This window comes from Trachemys scripta, chromosome 19 (genome assembly GCF_013100865.1).
Source record: "Trachemys scripta elegans isolate TJP31775 chromosome 19, CAS_Tse_1.0, whole genome shotgun sequence".
Classification (NCBI taxonomy): Eukaryota; Metazoa; Chordata; order Testudines; family Emydidae; genus Trachemys; species Trachemys scripta.
Genome location: NC_048316.1, coordinates 6,927,450 through 6,951,851, shown reverse-complemented (window position 1 = coordinate 6,951,851; position 24,402 = coordinate 6,927,450). Strand labels below are relative to the sequence as shown.

Below are 24,402 nucleotides of genomic sequence, written 5' to 3'. Positions count from 1 at the left end.
TACATTGTTTCAAAATGGACCTCCAACTCTCATTCTTGTCTAGACCACATTCCCTATGATATACTGACAAAGAATTGCTCTGCAATATCTCAAGTTTAGGGCAACTCCTTCTGAGGTTGGATAGTCCTTCCTACCACAATAGAGAAAGGCTGCCTGGCATACAGATTACACTCTTCCAATCCCTAAACCAGTGGCTCTGGTGTGAGGGGAAAAAAAAAAAAAAAAGCCACACACCCCACTATGCCATAAAAGGATCAGAGCAAGTACCCAAGGAACTAGATTTATCAAAGGACATTTCCCCCAAGAAGTTGAACCCTTGAAACCTCCAGATAGGGAATCTGGATGTTCTGCAAGAAAAAAAAAAAAAGCCTGCTCTGAGCAATTGCTGGCTCCAGGATTTTAAAGCCAAAGCAGTCTGCTCATCTCCTTTCTCAGAACAGGAGACTGTCTCCTTACTTCATCACAGTGATCATTCCTGCAGATGGTTAGCAAGTGTTCTCTGGAGTTATACTGACCTCTTTCTGGACAAGCTCTGTGAAAGGGCTGAGTACGAGAAGAGCTTTCAGTGATGCCTTTTCTCTTGAGGAAGAGCTAGTCAACTACACCCCACAGAGTCTATACCAGGGTGGCTGGGTTGGGAAGCTTTAGAAAGCTTCCTCTCAGTATTTGCCTCTGGACCAATCATGGGAGAGAGGAGCAGTGGGAGAACCTCTGAGAGCAGACTCGAGACACCTTCCCAAGCAAAACTGAAGAATTTAGGGAGACAAATAGTGACAGCTTCCAGGACAGACAGTTCTCAATGTAGATCACATCTGCTGCAACAACACATCGCTTCTGAGCCTACCACCATGCTCAGGAAAAGAAATTAAGTCCACCTCTGCTCATCTGGATCCTGTGGAGACTATGTGCATTAGAGCTGGGTAAATGTTTAAAAAAAAACAAACAAACCCTCCTCCCACAAAAAATAAATAAATGCAGATTTGGGTCAAATGAAACATTGCGAGTTCACCAAAATATTTCAGTCAAAAAAAATTGAAGAAAAAAAATCAAGATGTTTCATTTGGACATTTTTGAAATAAGGGGTTTTGATTCTAAACAACTTTTTGTTTTGAAGTTTGTTTCAATTTTATTTTAAACACATTTTAAAAGATCTCAAAATTCAAACAAGTATTTTGTTTCAAGTGAAATATTTTGTTCAGCCCAAAGCAAAATATTTGACTTTTGGTTCGCTGAACAATTTTCATTTTCAGACAACTCAAAATTATTTTCCCCCATAATTTTTTGGTTATTCACGCAGCTCTAATGTTCCATGCCGACACATGCTTAAAATTTCTAGCCCCAAACTCTGGGATGATCAGAATGGTCCTTCAACAGAGGCACATAGACCTGCTCCAACACTTAGTACTTCACCCTATTCTTCGCTGAGCTTTATCATGTTGCATCTCACCAGTGAAGAGGAACAAGTCTTTTTGGGAAGGTGAAAGAAAGGGGAGTAAAACAGGGGTAAGGGTCTTCTATGTGGGAAAACCACAAGGCCATATTTGGCAGCAAGTTGGTCTGTCCACACGACATAAGCAACAACTGCCATTTGTCCAGGTTTGTTTGTTTGCAACAAAGATTAGTAAGAACCAGGGAGTCATATTGAATTCCAATTTTTACTTGGAGCAGAACCAAACCTGAACCATAATATTGTCCTACCTACTGAACCTGAAAAAAAATTGAGTTACCAGTAAAAATAGAGGTTGAGCATTTTTTAAGATCAATATTTTAAAAGACTATTGTATAAAGTAAGATAGGCAAGTGAATGCTACCAGAAAGGCCTGCTCCAGTATAATGAGAATAGAAAGCGGCCAGGCTACAAGTAAGAAGGGAGAGAGGAAGCTTAGGAGCTACCTACATACCACGAGTTCCCAGAGAAGGACAAACCATCCCTGAGATTCTTCACTGGGGAGAGATGGAGTAGAATTCTCCCTGGTCCCAGAAGTTAATAACTCTTCAAGCCAAAGGAAAACGGTAATGGCCCCTCAACCCTTTTCCCCTTTAGACAGGCCCTCCCACTTATCCCCAACCACTAAGGCAGTTCCTGCCTCCAGGTACCCCAAACTCGAATTTATCCTTTAACTGTATAGGTCCAATAGGAGATCAAATATCAGATGTTATTTTAGTTTGCTCAAGTTATTCATAAGAAATTATGTTTATTTGACAACAGAAAATACTAGGAAAACTCACATGACATTAAAGTTGAGAAATAAACAGTAAAAATAACCAAAAAGTTTCAATTTTAAGTTAACTCTTCTATTAAGGCCTAAACTTAATTTTAACTGGTTACTACTGGCCCATTTATTTTTTTGATGGCTTGAACCCGAATTGAACCCTAACACGCTGAAAGCAACTTAACCAAATCAAAATAAATCCTAGTTCAACTCCCCGGTAAGAATAAAACAAAGTTTTATAACGGTGATCCGGCTAAACAGGTCTAGATTTTATGGAGCAGAGCTCAATTCCACTCTCCTAGATTTTCACCATTTTCTTATCTCCCGAAAAGAATCTGTATGTTTCAAACTTACATACACTTGGCTTCAAGCATCCTTTTTGATTACTAAGACTAGGGAACCAAGTATCAGGGGGTAGGCGTGTTAGTCTGTATCCACAAAAACAACAAGGAGTCCGGTGGCACCTTAAAGACTAACATTTATTTGGGCATAAGCTTTCATGGGTAAAAGTTAGTCTTTAAGGTGCCACTGGACTCCTTGTTGTTTTTAAGATTAGAGAAGTTACTCCCTGCATTAAATAGAACTTCTGGCGGTCTCTATACTTCCTCTTTCCTGTCAGTCCCAGGTGTTGAAGACCCAGAGCTGGAGTGCAGTTTACAGCCAAGGAGCAGGGAAGCCAGATGAACAGGCTGGTCAGCGGGGCAACAGCCCAAGCTCAAGGAGTGGAGCTAGCTGCTTAGAGACCATAACAGAAACCCCATCTTTGGAAATAAATCAACAAATGTTTTCACCTACTACCCATAGATGTATGTGTGGATGGAATGGGAATGAAGGCATCTCATGACATCAGAATAAATTAACGCTGCCACAGAATTTAGAAGTTACTGCTGCAGAATTTGGTCCTATTGTGCTTTGGAACACAGAGGGCTGTGCACAGAGACTAACTTGATGAGCTAGTTGATGTCTGGCTTTTGGAAACTTAGTCCTTGACTTCTTGCATGTGTGGGGTCTATTTTTCTGCCGTGTCACTGTCTTTTTAAAAGGCTAATCATTATGTACTTCGGAATAAACCTACAACCTTGTTCACACAGCTATAAAAAGGGGCAAAAGTAATCATTCCAACCTATCCTGAAGATGGCCAAGCTTCATGAGCAACAGAGATGACGGAGACCTGTATGTAAGCACATTTCCTGGGGTTGTGGGGTGGGAATTACCCTAGCTATAGGGATGCAGTAATCCAGTGGATATTACTGGAGGGGAGAGAAAGGAATGAGCCTCTAACAAAAATATTAACCCATTATTCCCACTGAGATGTGCTTTTCTCTCCTCTAGCAACATCAATGGGTCTTGAACTGCACTACACCTTGGAGATGGCAGTTAGTCTCCTCAATGATCTCCAGAGTGACCCCTATTCAGGATCTCCCACTGTCAACCAACCAGGAATGAGTCAGCTACTCACCACTTCACTGGAACATCAGAGGCACTTTGCATGCAGCTTCTCAGGCTGCCATATCAACTTTGGAGATGTGCCCTGGTTACAATCAGCAGCGACCAGCCACAGGTCTATCTGCTCAGTGAAAACCCCTACAGTAGACAAAGTAGCTATTTGCACTGGCAGAACTTGTCCCTGCTGGTAACCATGGTTAGCACCACTGGTGCAAACAACAGCTTTGCCTATCTTCACTAGGGGTTGCACCAATACAGCTACAAGGATGGCTAAAATCAGGACAAATGCCCAAAGGAGCCAAGGCCTTAGTCAGCTCCGTATTTCTGATGGCAAAAATGGCACTATTCTGCAACATGGAGCATTTTGCCATTGTTTTGCCAAGACATCAACTTTAATCAAAAGCTATTTTCAAAAACGTTTGGTTTTAGCAAGCTTTCCCCCAACTGTAATACCCTTTTAAAGATATGGAGGAAAGAGCTTCACAATACTGATAATCTTTTCTAATTAGCAAACTTTTATTTTTTGTGTTTAACGTAGCTGAAATTAGTTTGATAATAAATTTACATCCCATGTTTTATCTAGATGGATCCCAAAGCAATTTACAAATTAATACGTAACAATTTCACCCACCAGCTCTGAGGTAGAAGGCAACTGTTTACCACCACATCGCAACAGTAGTTTAGGAAAGGAAGCGGTACTACATCAGGGGTTCTCAAACTGGGGGTGGCAACCCCTCAGGGGGTCACAAGTACATGCACAAAACAGAGACCAACTGCTAGAATATATTATAAATTTAAATCTAGTGTTTTAGAAAATTACACATCTTTCTTTCGCAATGTAGTGTATTTACTCCAAAAAATAATTGTAAAATGTATAATGCCTCGATCGTTGTTCCTAAACAAAATATATATTTGTATTATCACCACCCTAAGGAAACTGGACTCTGGGGATTATAGTACCGTGCATGCATGTTCGTTGTCTTGAGACTAAAAAGATGACACTGAGACAACATTAGAGGTCTTGATTGTTCAGCAGATGAAGAGCTATAGCCATCTCAAAATTTGACAGGGCTAAGGCTCACCCCCGAAGCCACCCTTCCCAGCAGAAAGGTCAAACGTTACACAGAAGTAAGGTGGCATGATAGGGCATCGCAACCCTTACTTTTGCAGTTCTGCACTGCTGATAGCAGTGGCACTGCCTTCAGAGCTGGGTGTCCTGTCAGCAGCCCCTACTCTCCAGCCGCCCAGCTCTGGGGTGGCACCTGCCAACAGCAGCAATGCAGAAGTAAAAGCAACAGGGTGCTAAGTCTGCTGGGAAAAGTGATATTGACAAAGTTTCTTTTTGCTTCCTCCCACTATTAACCAGTAAATATTAAAAACTTCTGCTTATAACAATTTGAAACAAATTGTTTTAGTCAATTTAAAAAAGTGGTGAGAAAAGGTAAATTCATTTTAAACAATAAGGTTATAAATTTAGCATTTAAAATAGTGTTAAATATAAAAAAATTGTTTTTAATTCATAAGGGGGGAGTGTTGCTGTCTGAAAGGGGTCACCAATACAAAATTTGAGAACCACTGTACTACATCCACTAGAAACTTCAAGGAGAATTTAGGTAGGCAGAATGTAATTAATAAGGTTGGATTTTGGCCAGGCTAGTGACATTAACACTTCTCTTGGAGGGTGGAGAAGAAAGAGCTATGAGTTCTTCAGTGACTACAAGTTGTCAGGAGGACCTTGATTCTACTTGTCATCTAAAAGATGACATCCCCAGCAGGACATTTTTCAAACTTAACCCCATATGAGGCATTGGTTTTAACTGAAATGATTTTTCATGGTTTAGATCCCAAAGCTTAATGAAACAGGAGTAGATTTAAATTACAAATAAACCAACAGATCATTTTAACATGTATTTGCAGTTCATGTATACGCAGATGAATTTCTGCTAAGAATTTGGGATCTCGTTTGTTTTTAAATTAAACATTCCCATTCACTTTTTAATATGGACTCAGAGGAAAGAATGCCACCTATTGATCACCAATATTTGCCGCATCACTTGGGTTTTCTTTGAAAGGCTCCCAACTACGAGCTTGGTCCTTCTATTAAAGCAAATGAGAAAACGCCCACTAAATTCCATCAGGAGCAGGCCTCAAGGCCTGCAGAAGCATGACCCTACTTGAGGGATTTGACAAAAGGCAGTATGGCTGAAATTGACATGTTCAATAACTAAAGATCTGCTTCTAGGTAACTGATGGTATCTGCAGTAGCAGTTGCAAAACTGACTCCACAAGTGGGTTTCTCTACCCCACACAGATGGTTTCTTAGTAGTAAAAGGGGGTACATAAAAGTTTGGAGCTATATTTTAGTAACAGAATGGGCTACAGAACAAGTGTATTTGGCACACAGGTACTGGTACCAATATTTCTGCTTCCTGTCATGTACTCTTTACTGGGTAAAGTATTATTCAGATTACTATTTTCTATGTGTCATCTTGTTTCATATTTATTCTACTTAACTGACTCTGTATGCTGACCTTTAACAGGGTCTAGAGCATAATTTTCAAAAGCATCTAAAGTCTTAATTTCAAAGGTGACTTGGGCACTTCTAAGCCTAAGACGATGTCTATAAGTACAGCGCTGCTGCGCGTCTGGTGAAGACGCTCTATGCCAACGCGAGAGCTCTCCTGTTGGCATAATAAAACCATCTCTACAAGTGGCAGAAGTTATGTTGGAGGGAGCAGCTCTCCCAGATGTGCTATGCACACAAGCACTTGTCTTGGTGCAACTTTTATCACTCAGCAGGAGGGTTTTTCACACCCCTGAGCGACAAATTATGCTAGCGTATGCTATGTCTACACTACAGCCTTTTGAAAACAGGACTTGGGCAACTAAGGGACTTCAATACTATTGAAAATGTTGCTACTAGTCTCCCAATAATGCTGAGGGAATTTAAATGGATGCATCTCTCCTACACAGTAACTGCAGCACTGATTACTTAGTCTGACAACTATGTTTATTTCATTTTAAGTGTTTACAGTATTTTAAAATTAAAATGGAAGTCAATCTCCTACTACATGTATAGCCCTGCAGAGCCTAGCTTCATTACTTCTGCATCCCCACCCCTTCTGAACTGACAGCATGCCTTTTTAACAAGCTACTCTTTTAAAAGTATTTCTCATTCTTCTAGCTACAACACAGAGAAGTACCTACATTTGTAAATATGTCCTCATTTAATGTGGAAGATTAAATATGGAAAGGTTATAACCTACAGCCATAACACTTGAGAATTTGCACTATATATACACACACACCCCCCACTATGAGATTAGTGCAATCCAGATGCTTTTTATTTTCGTAGAAGTGTGGAGTCTATCTTGTTCTTCTTCCCTCCTGCCCACCACTGATAGAGAAAAGAGTTTTCACACACCTTGCAATTCTAAGCCGCTTTTTACCTCAGCTGACTGATGTCCACACCATCGAAGAACTTCAGGCCCCAGTTGGGACGGCTGCTTTCCGAAGCAGTTATCAATTCGTTGACTGGCTAGCAGATGATGGGCTGGAGTAGTTTAGCCAAAACCTCTTACTGAATATCAAGTGTCAACAGTGCACCTAGTCTCCCCACTGGCCTACAGAACTCGAGCACGAGGTCACTCCTAAACACAGGAGCAAACAGTGCTGCATTGGACCTATATTCCCATACTGAGGTAATGAGATACACGAACTGGCCCTTGTCACTAAGAACTGCTGTTTCAGACAATGCGGAAAGGCTGAAGGTGGCAGCTCTCCCCACTTAACTGAAGAAAGCAGGATTTGGGAAGCATAAGGACAAGCCAAGGAATTTGGACCCGTTCTTTCTCCCACATCCCCTTTGAGACACCCAAGGAAAAGCAGTTCCCTCCCACCCTAAGACAAAGCACCTCTTCCCCCCCCTTCACCAAAGAGTAATCAGCTGCCCTAATGGAGTCCCACAATGCCCTGGTCCCAAAGATAGCTGCTCCTTGGCTCCCAGGCAGGAACAAGAGGGGTCTCTGGTTTTCACGAATTTAGGAAAGAACTTACCCACTCACCCCGAGTCTGGAAGTTGAGCTGCCTTTTGTACTGAAAAAGTATATCTGTTTCAAAGAACTTGAATTTGCAACATTTGAGGGCATAAAATATACAAACATAACTCCTTCCCCATCCCAAACTGGGCTTTTTCTTGAATGGGAAAAATCAAAACAGAAAGGAGCGCTCAGTGTCACTCTGCATAAATATCTGTGGCTCAGAGCATAGCCACTCCACCTCTAATGTGGAGCAGAGCCCAAAAGGCAACTCCAGAGAAGATACTGAATAGAGGACCAGATGTGTTTTAATTTTGTCGTACACCTCTACCCCAATATAATGCGACCCGATATAACATGAATTCGGATAGAACGCGGTAAAGCAGAGCTCCAGGGGGGGCGGGGCTGCCCACTCCGGCAGCTCAAAGCAAGTTCGATTTAACACGGTTTCACCTAACACGCAGTAAAAATTTTTGGCTCCAGAGGACAGCGTTATATCAGGGTAGAGGTGTATCTACAAATAATGCTACGTTCCCAATACAACAGAATAGGCAAAGTGGTAGTCACTGCAAATTCTTAAGTGCTTGAGGAAATGAAGACTGCACAATCCAAACAGTCCTCCATTTGAAGGGGGGGGAGGGAGGGAGAGTGTTTGCATTGAGATGTGCACCATCTCAATTACAGGATGGATTGGCTGGGAAATATCCCTTTTCTTCATCAAAGATGTGATTATACAAAATTAAATTATGTACATTCAATGGATGCCCTAAATTTCAAGTTTAAGAGATACTGCTACTCAGCTTTTTCATCAGAAATTGGGTTCCCTAATGTCCTTGCATAATATGGATATCAGTTATGGGGAAAACCATGTGGAAGGAAATTTCCAACATAGCATCAAATTTAATTGTACTGTACAGCTTTATGGAGCTGCTCATCTTAGCTGAGTACATTCAGAAAACTCAACACAAAAGAAACCACCACTACTGGGGTCTTATGGAGCTCAAATTTAATGTTTTCTAGTCAGCAAATACACAACTAAAAACCTGCTGACTCAAATCAAGCCACAGTGAAACCTGCACCAAGGACCTCCTCCATGTCTTACACAATCATTTTAAAAAAGTCTACTCAAGTCTTGCAGTACACAATTTTGTTGAACCAATAATTGAAAGCCCATCTCTTCTACTGGGCTACTGAATTTGTTGATTCCTTGGGTGGCCACTTAAAATAGGTTTCACTGTATCCCCCATTTTCTAATCCTCATCTAGTGCCTGTTTGCCTGTTCTCAGCCTTAAAAAAAAAAAAAAAAAAAAAACTGAAATTTTTCAGCCATACAAAAATAAACTTTAGTTATAATAGTGACGCTTTGTAATGTATTAAAATATTTAAATGATAACATTTTAGCTGCCATTTCCAGATAGCTATAGAAAATAGATATCAAATCTAACATTAGAAAGATTTTACTAATTTGATCCAGCATTACTTTTACGCAGCTCCCCAGAAGTTAAAAATCTAGGTCACGCAACAATAAAGAATGGGACAGACTGCCATATTATACCTTGTTATCCAAACTCTCACTTCAGAGGCATCACATTTTGTAACAAGGGCCTCAATCTACCGTTAGAAATTAATAAGCAAAACCTACATTAAATTTAGTTTTCCCTTTTTCACCAAATTATATTTTTAATATTAAAAATCAGATCCTGCGTAAAGAGAACAAAACCCTAACAAGTGCCCTGATCTTGCAAACTAAAGAGGTGTTTGGGTTTTTTTTGTTTTTGTTCTATACTTCATATTTAAATGTCCTAAAATACTGCATGCTCATGGCTGATGTGAAGAAAGGTAGTGTGCCTGACCCTTGTCATCTCTGGTCTTTGGGAGTAAACCTCACATTTAATTGGGCTTTCTGTGCCCATTCTTGGAAATATACTTAAGGAATATGTTTTTGATGTACAGCCAAAACCAGAAATTAACAATTAGCTTCTTGATGAGAAGAGAAAGTATTTTATGGATTATGTTCTCTCCCCTTAGGCCACTAGTTTATTCTAAACCTTACCTGTTTGCTTGACTGAGCTAAATTTGATTTTAATTCTTTTGGTGGCAGTTCTTAGCATGCCAGGAAAGGGCTCTGCACTGGGAAAAAATAGCCCACAATGCAGTGCAGTTCATGGATAAAGGTGTAAAATATTCATAGTTCTGTTCAAGAACTAAGTATGTTAATTTACTATACAAGAGGATTTTGAATGCATGCATTATAACTCAATAGCAAGTTACAAGGGGAGTGTTAGAGATCCTAAAATAATGTGAAACACCTGCCTAGAACCTTAAAACAAAGCTCTTGCCAGTCAAGCAGCTGTGTATTCCTTATGCAAAATAATGAATTACACCTTTCAAAGATGAACCATATTGGGTTTTTTAAAAAGGTCATTCCACAGGGATACAGTTCTTTGTCTTTCCTAAGCAGATCATTGTACATCTGATCATATGTTGTTTTGAAATCATAAACATTCGGCTTGTCTGGTGCTGGTCCTGGCAGTTTCACATGAGTCCCTGTTCCAAAGGATCGAACACTGAATCCTCGTTTGCTGAAAGACACAAAAAGGGATTTATAATTAGATTGGACAAATTTAAAACCTACTTGTCTAGGTACTGAACAGCAATGCACTGGACTTGGAAAAAAAAATTCTTCGAGACCTATCAACTCTGAATCCAACCTTCTAAGCAAATTTAAGATAAAAAAATTATACATTTGCAGTTTCAGGTAAGTCTTGGTACACAATACATATCCTACACTTCATTTAAATAACTTTAGTTATGTTTCAAAAAAGTGACAGCCAGAAAGTGTGAAGTTGTGAGCAGTGTCTCCTTTGTCTGATATCAAAACAAAACAAATTGGATTGTATTCTTTTTCAATCTCACAAGCTTTTCCATTGTGTTCTAACAAAGCTGAAATTATGTGTGTTTTATATAACTCTGTTTCTCTAATATCCTCATGCCAAGAGTTGTCTGTTCAACCACAGCGTGAAAAGTTTGCAGGAAGAACCCAAAACTGTTACATAATCAGAGACTATATTTCCTGCTGTCTCTCAAATTTTGCATCTGTACAGGTGCAACCCTAATATGCAGCATAAGCACAATGAGAGACTGAAAACAGAAGGGGGAAGCTTTATTGATGAGCACAGAAACCATGAAAAAAAGAGACATGGTTAATAAGACAAACCTTTATTTTCAAACATTCCGCACCCATCCATAAACCAACAAAAACAACATAAAACAATCTCCTCACCTGTATCTCCCAAGGAAGGTAAAATTAAAGCTTTGAGCCTGAAAAAGTTCATCTTGATGTTCCTGATATTAGTGGTTGCAAAAGACTTAATAAAGGGACTCAAAACTGCTGTACTGGTACAAATCATGACTACACTAGGCATTTGCACATAGACATCTGTGTACATGCAAAAACCCAGCAAGTGCAGACAAGGCCTTAGCCACAAGACTGATTATCACCAATGCAGCGGATAATGTGTAGTTCTAATGTACTAAAATGTCAAAACACCCCATTTTTTGGGATCCAAAAAATCAGTTTCTATGCAAGAGGCAATATTCAAAAGTAACAACAGTTCTCCTATAGACTTCAGCTGTGCACCTGAAACACTGATGCTATCTAAGCCACCACAAAGGATTTTTTCATAGTACATCCATTGTGGGAAGAATGTAACGTAAGAAAGTGAAATTTGTCCTCATTTCCCACCCTTTAATAAAGGGTTGGGTTTAATGGAAAGAAATAACTTCGCTACGGAGTCCCGACATCTTATAACAAAGGCCTTCAAAGTGGAACCTGTAAAGCTGTAAGTTCCTTTTACAGAGCCTATTTAATAACTATAATATATATCTGCACCTATATAGCATCCTCTCTCAGACTACCTGGGACTAATGCGTGAGATTCAGTGTGCTACTTCTGACAGCTAAGTAGGAGTCTCCCCTTCAGTTTGAGTTATTGATTTTGGCACTGAAGCCAGATCTCCATTTCAAACTCCAGCTCCTGAGTCTGGCACCAGTCCTTGGTTTGATGCTCTCACATTCCACCATGGGAAGTCAGTTGCAGTACATTGTATGATCTATATGTACTTGATAGCCTATCAGGACCACTACTAAACACAGATAAGAGATATTGCTTTGGAATCAGTCCCAAAAGGAACAGATTCCTCTCATTTAAAATTCTGAAAATAAATTTATACCAGCCTAAAATTTTATTAAAAAATATTAGTGCACCTGTAGGTCTTATTTTCACAATATTGTATCTTTGAAAGTGTAATCTTATACCAGAATAGACTTTTATACACATGCACAAACACCCCTCTCCTCCTCTGGCACACAACTGGATGGGAGGGGGAGGAGAAGGGAGGTTTGAGCTGGACTGTCTGGACATCATGGAAGCCAAGTTCTATGGAAATGGGCAATCTGGAGAACATAATGGAAAAAAACCATCAAATTAAAATCACTGAATTTACATTCTGTGAGCCTTCACTGAGTTTCGTAGAAGTGGGGAGGAAGGGAGTGAAGAGACTTCAAGGAAATGAGTAAATAATATTGCTGCTGAATTTAAGGGCCCTTGCCACAGAATTTGATTCTAATGTGATACAGCATACACAGGACCTTGATTGTTGATAATTAATCCAGTAAGGAGTCCTGTGGCACCTTATAGGCTAACAGATGTATTGGAGCATAAGCTTTCGTGGGTGAATACCCACTTCATCAGATGCATGTATTCACCCATGAAAGCTTATGCTCCAATACATCTGTTAGCCTATAAGGTGCCACAGGACTCCTTGTTGCTTTTTACAGATCCAGATTAACATGGCTACCCCTCGGATACTAGATTAATTATATACACTGTAATAAATCAAACTACCAGGTTCTACTCCCAGCCCACCTTTGCTAGACACTGATGTAATCAGGAAGTAAAAATTGTGCATGAATTTCAGCTTCTCCAAGTATTTTCCCCTACCAAAAGCTGTAACTGCATAATCGCTGTATCTACACCTTTTTAAGGATATTTGGGCTGATTATCAGAAAAATCTTCCTGAGAGCACGAACTATTAAGCTATGGAATAAGCTACCAGAGAAAGTGATGGAAACACCCCTGCTTGGGCATTTAAAACTACGCAAAGTGGTTTAAGCATTGGCCTACTAAACTCAGGGTTGAGAGTTCAATCCGGGGGGGGGGTGGGCGCTTAGGGATCTGGGGCAAAAATCAGTACTTGGTCCTGCTAGTGAAGGCAGGAGTCTGGACTCGACCTTTCGGGGTCCCTTCCAGCTCTATGAGATAAATAAATATAGGGAGATATACCTATTTATACAGACAGTAGGTAACTATGCTGAACTGGCAGGGTGATCGACAAGATGAGCTAGAAGGTTTTTTCATTTCTAACCTTTGTGTCAATCTTTCTGGCTGTTGTCGTGACTCCCCTTTTGGCCCATAGGTCACTCAAGAGACTGTTACCAGGGAGGGGGAATTTTTTTTGGAAAATCAGCACACAGTATAAATTGACATCTTATTAAATGACCAGCAGGTAAATAAATAACTGAATTATAGTTTTAGTAGTAGCTAATTGATGCTAACAACCTCATATACTAAGCAAAAAAGCAAACGTGTACAGTGTATTGACAATCATTAAGGGGAAAGATGAGGAGGGACAGCAAAAAAAAAACAACAAACAACAAAATAAACCCACAACCCCATCCATTATTTTAGCTGCAAAGAAAGGCAGTTTTGTTTTTATCTATTTTATTCCACTCCATTCGCCCCATCCGCCTCACCAACAAAACAGCTGGTTGTCTAACCAGGAAAAAGTGTGCTAAGAGACACAAAGGTTTGCAGAATTTGGGTTCTGATGTATAAGTGACAGGTCCTCTTATGCTTGGTTCTCACTTGTTTTAACTGAAGTCCCTCTATCGCAGCTTTCAGGATATCTACTTAAGAAATGCACTTGGCAATTTCAATATCTAATAAAGCAAGTGATTAAATAAGAGATCTTACTCATTTCTACAGACTCACTACTTCTTGACCCAAATTACTAGTCTTCTGAAAGAATTCTACCATTTTAAAAACTTCTCCAATTAAATTGATACGCATACAATGCTTAACAACCCAAAGGCTAAGACTCCCTGAAATGTCAATTTACTGTTTAAAAACGCACATATGCAGCTTCCAAGAGATGGCTATACAATTTCAGCAAAGCAAGTCAGCTGTGCAGCGATTAGGACTATTTTTAGTTACTTTCCTCCTTTCATTTAAATCAGTCCATGCTGAATTGCACAAGTACGAATGCAGAACATTCACTGTTACAGATTAGAAAGATGTCTGAAAGCATGAGGAAGGAGCAGTATCAGAAATGATAGTACTCAATATTTCAAACAGAACACTAATTTTTTTCAAATTGAGAATGATATAAACCTTTCTTCTACCAAATATTTTTTTTAAAAAAAAAGCATCAAATGTTTATTGTTTAAATTTAATGAAAGTACAAGCATCAGAATCGGCTAAGTTTTTCCAGCCGGATTATGGACAAACTACTTTTCAAATTTTGCCTGAGTCTGATGGATACTTTATTGACTTGTAGCCAAAAAAGTCATAACAAACCAGGCACGTCTTCCATTCCATTCCTGTCAGCAGCTATTAGTTTAATAATTACAACAGAAGAGAGATTTTGAGGGCCAGACAAACAATCAACTGTGCTGACTTTTAGATATCTTTTCACTAGGTCATTATGGAAAAGGGGGCGGGGGAGTATGCACACACATCCCATTGAATATTTGTGGAGTTAAGATTAGGAGAAGCAGGATCACAGTCTGTGGCTTCACATATACTGTGATACATCAGCTCCCACTGCAAATATCTGCTACTCCCAGTATGGCTTCCCAACCATAATGCTATATCACCAAGCTCAAGCCTACCATACTTCTCATATTTATGTTTATTTGGTTGGCTATTTTATTAACATATTAAGTGCCACCAATACCCTTGGCTTCAGCAAGCTGCCCAGCATCGACTTGAAAACAAAGAATTGTAATAATGATAAGTTTTGTTCAGTATCAGCACTTAGAAGAACTTGTCCATTAACCTGTCAGAAAGCAGAGGGTGTGAGAATCTGAGCGAAGTGGTCGGTCAGTATTGCGTAGGAGGTAAAAACATCTGGCTTTCTAATTCTGATGTGATTTGTGGAAAGGCATTTCAAGAGTGTGGCTTGCTTTCTAAAGACCCAGATTTGCAACTTCACTGAATTATCAACACACAAAAGAAGAGACCGAAGTTATCAAGCCTTGAGATCCAGAGCAGAAGATGTGAGCATGTACTGTGAGCATCTGACCTTCAGCATCTCACTTCCTTGCTTTCCAAGGATCAAATTGCAAGAAACAAAAATAAAATACAAGTGTTTAATTTTAAGTGTTTATGCACATCCTATTCCCAGGGGCTGAGTGCTCTGTCTCTGTAGTGCTCCAAAACCTTCTTGGCACAGATTGTGAAGGACCAAGCTTTGTCCTAAACTCTCGTGTGCTGCCACACCACAAATAGGAGGAAGGCTGCCTTAGTAATGTATTTGTCTTACCGTGTTTTTTTCCATCTTCCCCTCTTCTCACCTTCCTATACTTTTTCCCTCTCCAATAATTCTGAATGCTCTACTGTTTCTGCACACAGTGGAGACAGGAGCTGTGATATGAAACTGAGGTGATCCTGGTTAGTTTCTTTCTGCTAGACCATGGGAGGACAGCTGGGATGGATGGAAGTGGAAAGAGTGTATGATTCCCCACAGTGAAGAGAAAAGATTAATTTCTCTCCCCTTCCCCAACCCTTGATACAGAGGCTAATATCTCGGCTAATATCTAGGCCATTTTCCACACTTACATTAGTTTCATTTTATTGCCCCTATTGGGCAAAGAAGTACAGTAGGAGAACCACAACAGATGGAAATTTTAATGATTAAATTCAAACTGTTCAGTTTTTGTAAACTTTGCTGCATCTGAACTAACACACCAAATCTGTTTTGTAGCTGAAACACATCAGTATGTTTCTATCTGTGGAATCCCAGAAAGGCAGTGTTTATTACATAAATATCTTAATGGGGGGCTAACACCAATCTCCCATTATAAAAATTGAATTTTCATGTAAGAATACTGCTGTCTAGTATTTAAATATTTTCTTAACTTCAAAACAATTGAGATGCAGTTATACAAGAATTGTGAACACAAACTGGTCTGAAGTAAACATCAGATTTACATCAACTTTCATTCCTGCAGCTACAGTAACCAATAAAGACGTTTTAAAGTCCATGAAAATAGGTTGTCACTTATGAGAATTGTTTCAGTAAAAGAACAAATCCCAACCCCATTTAAAAATTTGATCTGGAAATAAGGCTCACTAATAAATTCTGTACACTACATGATGTAAAATGGTATCTGGAATGACTACGAATAGTGCGAGTTAGCCAGTCCGTACCTGTGAAAAAAGAACAGGTTTGTAAAATGGAGCTCCCTTATCCCTCTCCTTCCCCTCCCCCACCCATCTATTGCTGCCCTACAGCCATCACTTCATCAAGTAGTGGGATTTCGCAATACGACTGCCATAAGATAATAGTGTAAGAGAAGATTTTGGCACCGTACCCTTTTCTTCTTCCTCTTTCTCCACCCACCCTCCCTCCTAGGGCAGAATAGTAGAACTGCAATAGTCAAGTCATTTTCTTCCACTTTTTTCTCCTTGATCTTGTTTTGTTTGCATACCACAATACCACTGGCTGAAATGAGTCACAGGAGGTGCAGACATACTGGCCACAGCTTTCACCACAACACTTACCATAGCCACCCTCTCTCAAAAGGTAAAAGCTGCATTTGAAGAAGTCTGCATCCCATCTGAAAGAATAGAAACCTTTCATTGGCAAGGCTTCCTACTCCAAGATTTGAAATTTTGATGCATTTTGACTTATTTTTGAGAGGCCTCTCTTCACTAAACAGTCAGACCACCTCTCTCAAAACTCAAGTCTTTACATGGCATTAGTAGTTGCCAGAGTACCTCTGTGTGTCTCGGTTACACAACATGGTTGTGCTACTTTGACGTAATTTGAAAGTGTTTCAGCACATTTCTGGTAACTGTATGAAAAATTATTTCTAGCACCAATTGAGTTACTCAGCACAATCCTTCTTCTGTTAAGCAATTAAACAAGTTTGGATTAGTGAGTGAATCATCAAATAACTTAATAGCTAGCACCAGTCTTCAGTAATACAAAAAAAATCTAACATTTACAGTAAAGGATGATTTAGAGTCTTGCAGTATCAAAGTCAGAGTAAAGTTATTTATAACTATATGGAAAATATTAAGATGACTCCAAGTACACCATCTACAGCAACAGCAAGACAATACTAGCACACCTCAGATCACTGTTGATTACTGCAAATGCCTAATTCTAATCCAATGCATTAAGAGGTCCATTGGTGAATGTAAGATTTATGTAAATGATTTCCATTAATGCTAGTTAAAGTTACGAGCCTAGATAGGAGATTGTACCCACACTCAGGGCATGTCTACACTTGCCATTTAAAGCAGAAAAAGTCCCTTTTTTGCACAAAAACAGTGGGAGAGTCTACATTTACCAATGCCTTTTTGCAGTGAAACTCAGAAGTTTCACCGCAAAAAGAAAACCACCTCCACAAGAGGCATATAGATCTTACTGGTGATGCTTTTGCGGTGATGTACAAGTGAAGACATGTTCTTCCTGTTTACTGAGCTTTTAACCTCCACAGGATATCCCAGAGTGCCTAGGTGACCACTCTGGCCAGCAGCTCTGCTGCTGATGCCGGTAAACAGACATCCAACCCTCCCCCTATAAAGCCCCAGGGGCTTTGAAACTCCCCTTCCCGTTTTCTTGGCAAGTGCTCACTTGTCATTTGGCCAGGTGACAATGCCTGCGCCGTGGAATACATGATTTCCTGCTTGGAGCAATGCTGAGCTCCTGGAGCTGATCAGTGTTTGGGGAGAGGAGGCTGTGCAGGGACCCAGGATGCCCCGCGATCACCCCCCCTTCCCACAAGGCCTATCGTCAAAATAGAGAGAGCTGCACTGTGGGATAGCTGCCCTCGGTGCGCTTCTCTCATCAGGGATAGAAGTGCTGCAAATGTAAACACTCTCTGATGCCTGTGGAAGTGAGTACACAAACCAGCGCTTTTCTTTCACTGGTTCACTACCACCATTGACACGGACAGTGCAAAAACTCTACAAGTGTAGACATAGCCTTAGTTTAGCAATAACTTTACACAGATAGGCCCTGATTCGGCATGCATGTGCCCCGCTTTAAGCACAAAGATAGTTTCAGTGAACTCAGGGGGACTACTCATATGCTTAAAGTTAGGCACGAAGTTAAGTACATTGCTGAATTGGGGCAACTGCATTTTCCACCAGAAGGCTCTCTAAGCACTCTACATAGAACTCTCTACTTCTAGGAACCAGTTTAACAGTCGACAGCACTGATGAATCACTAACACTTGAAAAAGGACACAGCCGTCCTTATTCAGTTTTAGACGCTGGTGACATCTAAAAGCAGAAGAAACAAAACTTAGGTCAAAGCAGGTAAAGCTAATATTCTGGAACCTTATATGACCCTGTGTTCTAAAAAGGGAATTTCACTTAACCTTAAACTCAAAATACTGCTGAGACTCTTCTCTCGAATGGCCAATATTGAACGTAATATAAAGGGGTGTAAAATAACTGCTTTATTGCAATTGAATGACAACATTATTTAGGAAAGAAGTAAACATTCAGTTCCTGGGCAAGTTTAACACACATTATAATGAATAAAAGTAGAACAATGAACAGCATTTCTTTAAATAATTTTTTCAGTTTAATCTGAAGTTGGATCCCATTTAGCCAGCATGCACTTTACTCTTAAAAACTGCATTTGCAATCTAAAAGCATATTGCTGACTGGTTTCTGCCTCTGAAATCTTCAGAAAGTTGACAACTTGCTCAATTTCTAGGTTTGCCTTTTTGAATACATTTGTCAAATAAATCAAATGCTATCAATATAAAATGTAATAAATCAATGTTTAGCTTGAAACGAGCAAATGCCAACACAATTTAAAAACATTTTTGTAAACTAAAAGGGAAATATTTGACAAAAAGGTAAGCATACTCTTCATTTAGTTCAGTTGCTGATTGATACTACCCAATTGGTATAGAAACTCTGACTGAAGCTTGTTTATTGTAAACTGTACTTGGTTGAACTTCTGTTTCTCTTATGTGGTTACACCCCCAATATTACATGGATTTGTGGCTTAAGGCTCTAATGAAGTTTCTGTTATAAGCTTTCAACTCATTCTGTTTACACCATTAATAATATACCTCACATCCCCACCTGAATTCTCAATACACAACTTCCTAAAAATGAACTTGTATGAATGTATATGTAATGCATAAATCCTCACTCAAAAGCTACAAATTCTGAATAAAACCAGAAGTCAGCTACAAATACAGAAATCCTAATTTCAAGAGACTGAGGAGTTGTTACAATATTAGTCTGAAAATGCAACAGATTAACAGTGTAAACACAGTAGGCATGGAACTCTACACTGAAACAGTTCAAAAGTACATTTCCTTTTAGGAAGGCACTTTCAGTGAGGTACTCTCTATATAATAAAGTATATAAATTCATTATGATGAATTTGGAAATTTGAAAAGATTTGCTGATAAAAGAAAATCCTTGTATCTGCATTGACAGAAAAGGAGAATTTGAATCAGATAAATTGTGCATACTCAAGGTAAAGAACAACTGGAATAATACTGCAAGCTTCTAAATATTTTGTAAACTAATCCCAATTCCTTTAATCCTGTTTCCATTTGTAATTCCCTACATGCTTAATTTACAATTTTGGACAATGCACTATACAAGTTGTACCCAGTCTATTCCGTATTCAGATCTGTTCATTGTCCCGTCTCGTGTTACTTCAAGGTAGATTTTATTTCTCTAGTTCTCAATGGAAGATGGACTTTCCCAGCCTTTGGAACCTGCCAGTGATTCTTCTAATTTGATTACAAGGGGCATTCCCTTCCTCCTGGTCTGAGCACACTGTACTGTGGGCCTAGAAACAGACTAGGTTCAGTAAATGAGTTAGATCGCTTTCACTTAAGGCTTACAAACTAATAACAAAGAACACTGGACTGTGATGCAAACTGATAAAAGGCAATAACTGCAGTTGCTACAGCCCCTATATTATGCCTACATATTGGAGGCTTCACGCTGCCTTTTACCCAGGTAATTTAGTCTTTCCTTCACTGGCTTATCACACCATCACTCACTCCTGTAGTTAGTATATAAACATATGTTCAAACTGCCATGTTGAGATGATATAATTTACACAGTACTGGTCCATTTACAATGTGGTTACAATAATGAATTGACAAACAGTTCTCTGTCCTGAAGAATGTAGCCGTAGAACATAACTTTGTTCATTTACATCAATTTATATTCTTTTCTGGCAACAATACTACTATAATGTGTCTTCATAAAAGGAAATATAAATCTGAAATATTTTTCAGTGTAGGATTCGGTTTGCTTTATATACATTCTCTATTAATCTACTGCAATTTCACATTCTGATCACATTATGCTGTAACAATACTATCACCAAACCCAGGGACTTTAACTTTTTTTATAAAAATATAATTAAATATCAAATGGTTCAGAACCATGATGCTGTGCGTGCAACTAACCTATGTAACCATGGAACTTTATTACTGTTACCTTCATTCTCCCTCCCCCATTCCCTTCTACTGTTTGCTAGATTCAATTGTTGCATCTTGTCTTAGACTGACCCAAAATACTTGCAGGAAATGTCATTTTACAAGTTTATACAATACTCAATGTAAGTATTGATTCTAACTGAGGCCTCTGAGGACTGCCACTATACAGATAGTTACATTATGAATGGATCAGATTCTTAAACTATAAGAAATCCATTTTCATTAGGATTTCTTCACTGACAAGTTTTAAGTCAAAGTTATTCTTCCCCCTTCCCTAAATGGCTACTGCTCTTGCACAACAACTTTAAACCAGTTAAGGCAGGGGTGGCAACCTGTGGCTCCAGAGCCACATGCGGCTCCTTGTATAGGCACTGACTCCAGGGCTGGAGCTACAGGCGCCAACTTTCCAATGTGCCGGGGAGTGCTCACTGCTCAACCTCTGGCTCTGCCCCCACTCCAGCCCTTCCCAGCTGATCGGGAGGTGTGGGGAGAGAGGGGGAGGCGCTGATCAGCAGGGCTGCCGGTGGGCAGGAGGTGCTGGGAGTGGGGCGGGGGAGCGCGCACAGGGCTGCTGACATATTATTGTGGCTCTTTGGCATTGTACATTGGTAATTTCTGGCTCCTCCTCAGACTGGCCACACCCGAGTTAAGGAGTGGCAAACTGTCTCAGAGACCTTGACTTTGTCAGTGTACTGTAGACTCCTTTGTATTTAATTTTCATGATCCAAAAGAGAAATGGTAACATTCTACTGTATTATGCTTACATATACACACGCAAAGGTACTATCTTTCACTGTGCAAATTCCCATAACTATGATTTTATGTAGTATTACTGCATACATTTAAAATACTATGCAAGAGAACATGTTACTATGTTGTAGTGGAGTGGTTCTCAAACTTTTGTACTAATGACCCCTTTCATATAGCAAGCCTCTGAGTGTAACCCCCCCTTATAAATTAAAAATATTATATATTTAACACCATTATAAATGCTGGATGCAAAGCGGGGTTTGGGGTGGAGGCTGACAGCTCACAACCCCCCATATAATAACCTCACAACCCTCTTAGGGGTCTCAACCACCAGTTTGAGAACCCCTGTTGATATGTATCCCAAGTGAAAACTATGAAAGTAATTACACCATAGGATAAGCCAGGTGTGGCAAAGTACAGTTACAGAATGACATCTGGTTTGGAAACTTAAGGTATCATGAAAGCCATTTATTTGGTCAATATTGTTTGGGGTATTTTGTGTTTGGTTTTATATTTCAACATGCTACACATACGCAGTAGCTTCACAGCTCGTTAGATTTTTATATCATAGTGTTATGGTTGTAAGAAGTTTAAATATAGTTGTAGCAAGCAATAGATAAGGGACTATATTGGGACATTGGGAAAGCCATTTAAAAAAAACAAAGCAGCTAGTATTTGATCTTGTAGGACATTTGCAGCCATAGAGAACAAAGAATACAGAAAACATACAGACAGCTGACTCTCTGTAAGGCATAAGTGATAGTATAAAGCTATAGAGAATGTCAGTCTGACAAACAGTCAGAACTTTTAAGTTTCCAAACTAAACCATACATCTCATCTTACATGGAATCCACTGTGCTTCAATTTAAAAGGGTCAAGAGTTTAGAGATTTCTCAAAATATCTTCAAATTTTAACCCCCTTTTCAAAAAAAAAAAAGGGGGGGGGCAGACCTTTAAAAGAAAATTTGATCAATTCTGAACCATCTCAAATCCTGAAGTTTCTATACACAAGAGCACTGTTTGGGGGAGGGCAGGAGGAAGAGTTGAAACATGCCAGGAAAATGTTTTTATTTGGAATTGGCATTTCTGAATCCAAAACAGAGACAAATATTGATATTTTTGTCAAGGACAAGTTTTCAATTTTATTTCAAGCCTATCTGAAACACCTGATAATTTCATGCATTTAAAAAAAAAAAAAGCATAAAACCCTATTACAATAAAAATATTGAAAAAACCTCATAAACCACGTATTAAAACTAACAAAATAAACGGTTTTAAATTCTATAATGCTTCAGGCAGAACAAAAAATATCTTAAAAATTTACGACTATGGGCAGCAGCGACCAACGTATCCTCCACAAGTTAAGGACTAGAAAAAATAACATTGCCAAAGTGAAAAGACTTTAAAAAAAAAAAAAAAAAAAAACCCCACACACACTTTTTTAAACAAAATCTGTACTTAGTTTAAAAAACTATCCGTAAAGCTTATACGAGTGAATACTGAGACTTGAGATAAGGATAAACAATATTTAAGATATGAACTTTTTAGTAGAATTTCCTCAACACTAAGAAAAGCCCCGTAATAGGGTTTTAATTGTATTGTTTCAGTTCCTCAGTGCAAATATTTTAATATAAACTACAAACAGAATAAAGTTTTACAACCCCTCAGAGCACCATTTTTCAGAAAACTCTTTAAAGGTATTTTTAGATGTCATGTAAATCTGTGCCCATCGTTTCAAAGGCACAGTATCCTGTATTATAAAAATCTAATTTTTTGTCTTAGAAACTTTATAAAATGCAATCTAAATGCCTCTATGCTATTTTAAAATTTCAACAACAGTTTTGTTCAATTGAAACATTCCCCCACATTGTTTGCTGCAATATCTGGTTGTAGTGTGCTTTGGAAAAACATGTAAAGTACTGCAGGGCACAAATCCCACAACAGCAAGATGGACTGGATGATCAAGTAGGTATTTTCCATCTCTGACTTAGGAGTCTATAAACCACAAATTGAACTTCACTAGAAAATGAATATTTTCCATTGTCCATATTAGTAATATGTAAATAGCAAAACAGCATAAATGAACATAAGAATGGCCATACTGGGTCAGACCAATGGTCCATCTAGCCCAGTATCCTGTCTTCCAACAGCGGTCAGCACCAGATGCTTCAGAGGGAATGAACAGAAGAGGGCAATTATCGAGTGGTCCATCCACTGTCGTCCAGTCCCAGATTCTGGCGCGTTGGAAGTTGAGGGACTCCCAGAGCATGGGGTTGTGTCCCTAACCATCCTGGCTAATAGTCATTGAAGGACCTATCCACTGGGAATTTATCTAATTCTTTTTTTGAACACAGTTATACTTTTGGCCTTCACGACATCCCACGGCAATGAGTTCCACAGGTTGACTGTGCGCTGTGTGAAGAAATACTCCCGTATGTTTGTTTTAAGCCAGCTGCCTATTAATTTCAATTGGTGACTGTGTGTGTGTGTGTAAATAAATAAAAGCTTCCCCATTCACCCTCACCACACCATTCATGATTTTAGAGACTTCTATCGTACCCACCTTAGTCATAACATTTCTCAACTGAGCAGTCCCAGTCTTTTTAATCAATCCTCACACAGAAGCTGTCCATACCCCTAATCATTTTTGTTGCCCTTCTCTGTAGTTTTTCCCAATTCTGATATATGAGATGGGGTGACCAGAAGTGCATGCAGCATTCGAGGAATAGTCATACTGTGGATTTATTTAATGGCATTATGATATTTTCTGTCTTATTCTCTATCCCTTTCCTAATGGTTCCTAACATTCTAATAGCTTTTTTGACTGCTGCTGCATATTGAGCCAGAGTATTCAGAGAACGATCCACGATGACTCCAACATCTCTTTCTTAAGTGGTAACAGCTAATTTAGACACCATCATTTGGACGTATAGTTGGGATTATGCTTTCCAATGTGCATTACTTTGCACTTATCAATACTGCCATTTTGGAAATGGAAGAAGTAAATGATTTTTATAACATTGCTATTTTAATTGTTTGAAGCACTATCAGCACACACAAAAAATTGTTTTATCTAGACAGCCATTTAATGCTGATTTTAAGGGACTAACTATTAACTCATATTGTTTAAAACCTAAGTTTTGTGCTAACAGGCTAAGAGCTCATTTGCAAGATTT

General features: G+C 39.1%; 1 protein-coding gene across 2 annotated transcripts in view; it reads right to left on the bottom strand.

The window, feature by feature from the left end:
- The window catches only part of SSU72 (SSU72 homolog, RNA polymerase II CTD phosphatase), a 63,810-nt gene that overhangs the window by 37,786 nt on the left and 1,622 nt on the right, over window positions 1-24,402 (bottom strand). The window contains exons 2-3 of one of the 2 annotated variants that reach the window (XM_034753700.1): window positions 16,542-16,597; window positions 10,135-10,278 (exon numbers count right to left, since the gene is read on the bottom strand). In XM_034753700.1, coding sequence (XP_034609591.1) covers window positions 10,135-10,278; window positions 16,542-16,597 — 200 coding nt within the window. The remainder of the gene's footprint in view (window positions 1-10,134; window positions 10,279-16,541; window positions 16,598-24,402) is intronic. The other variant, XM_034753699.1, reaches the window with a different exon arrangement.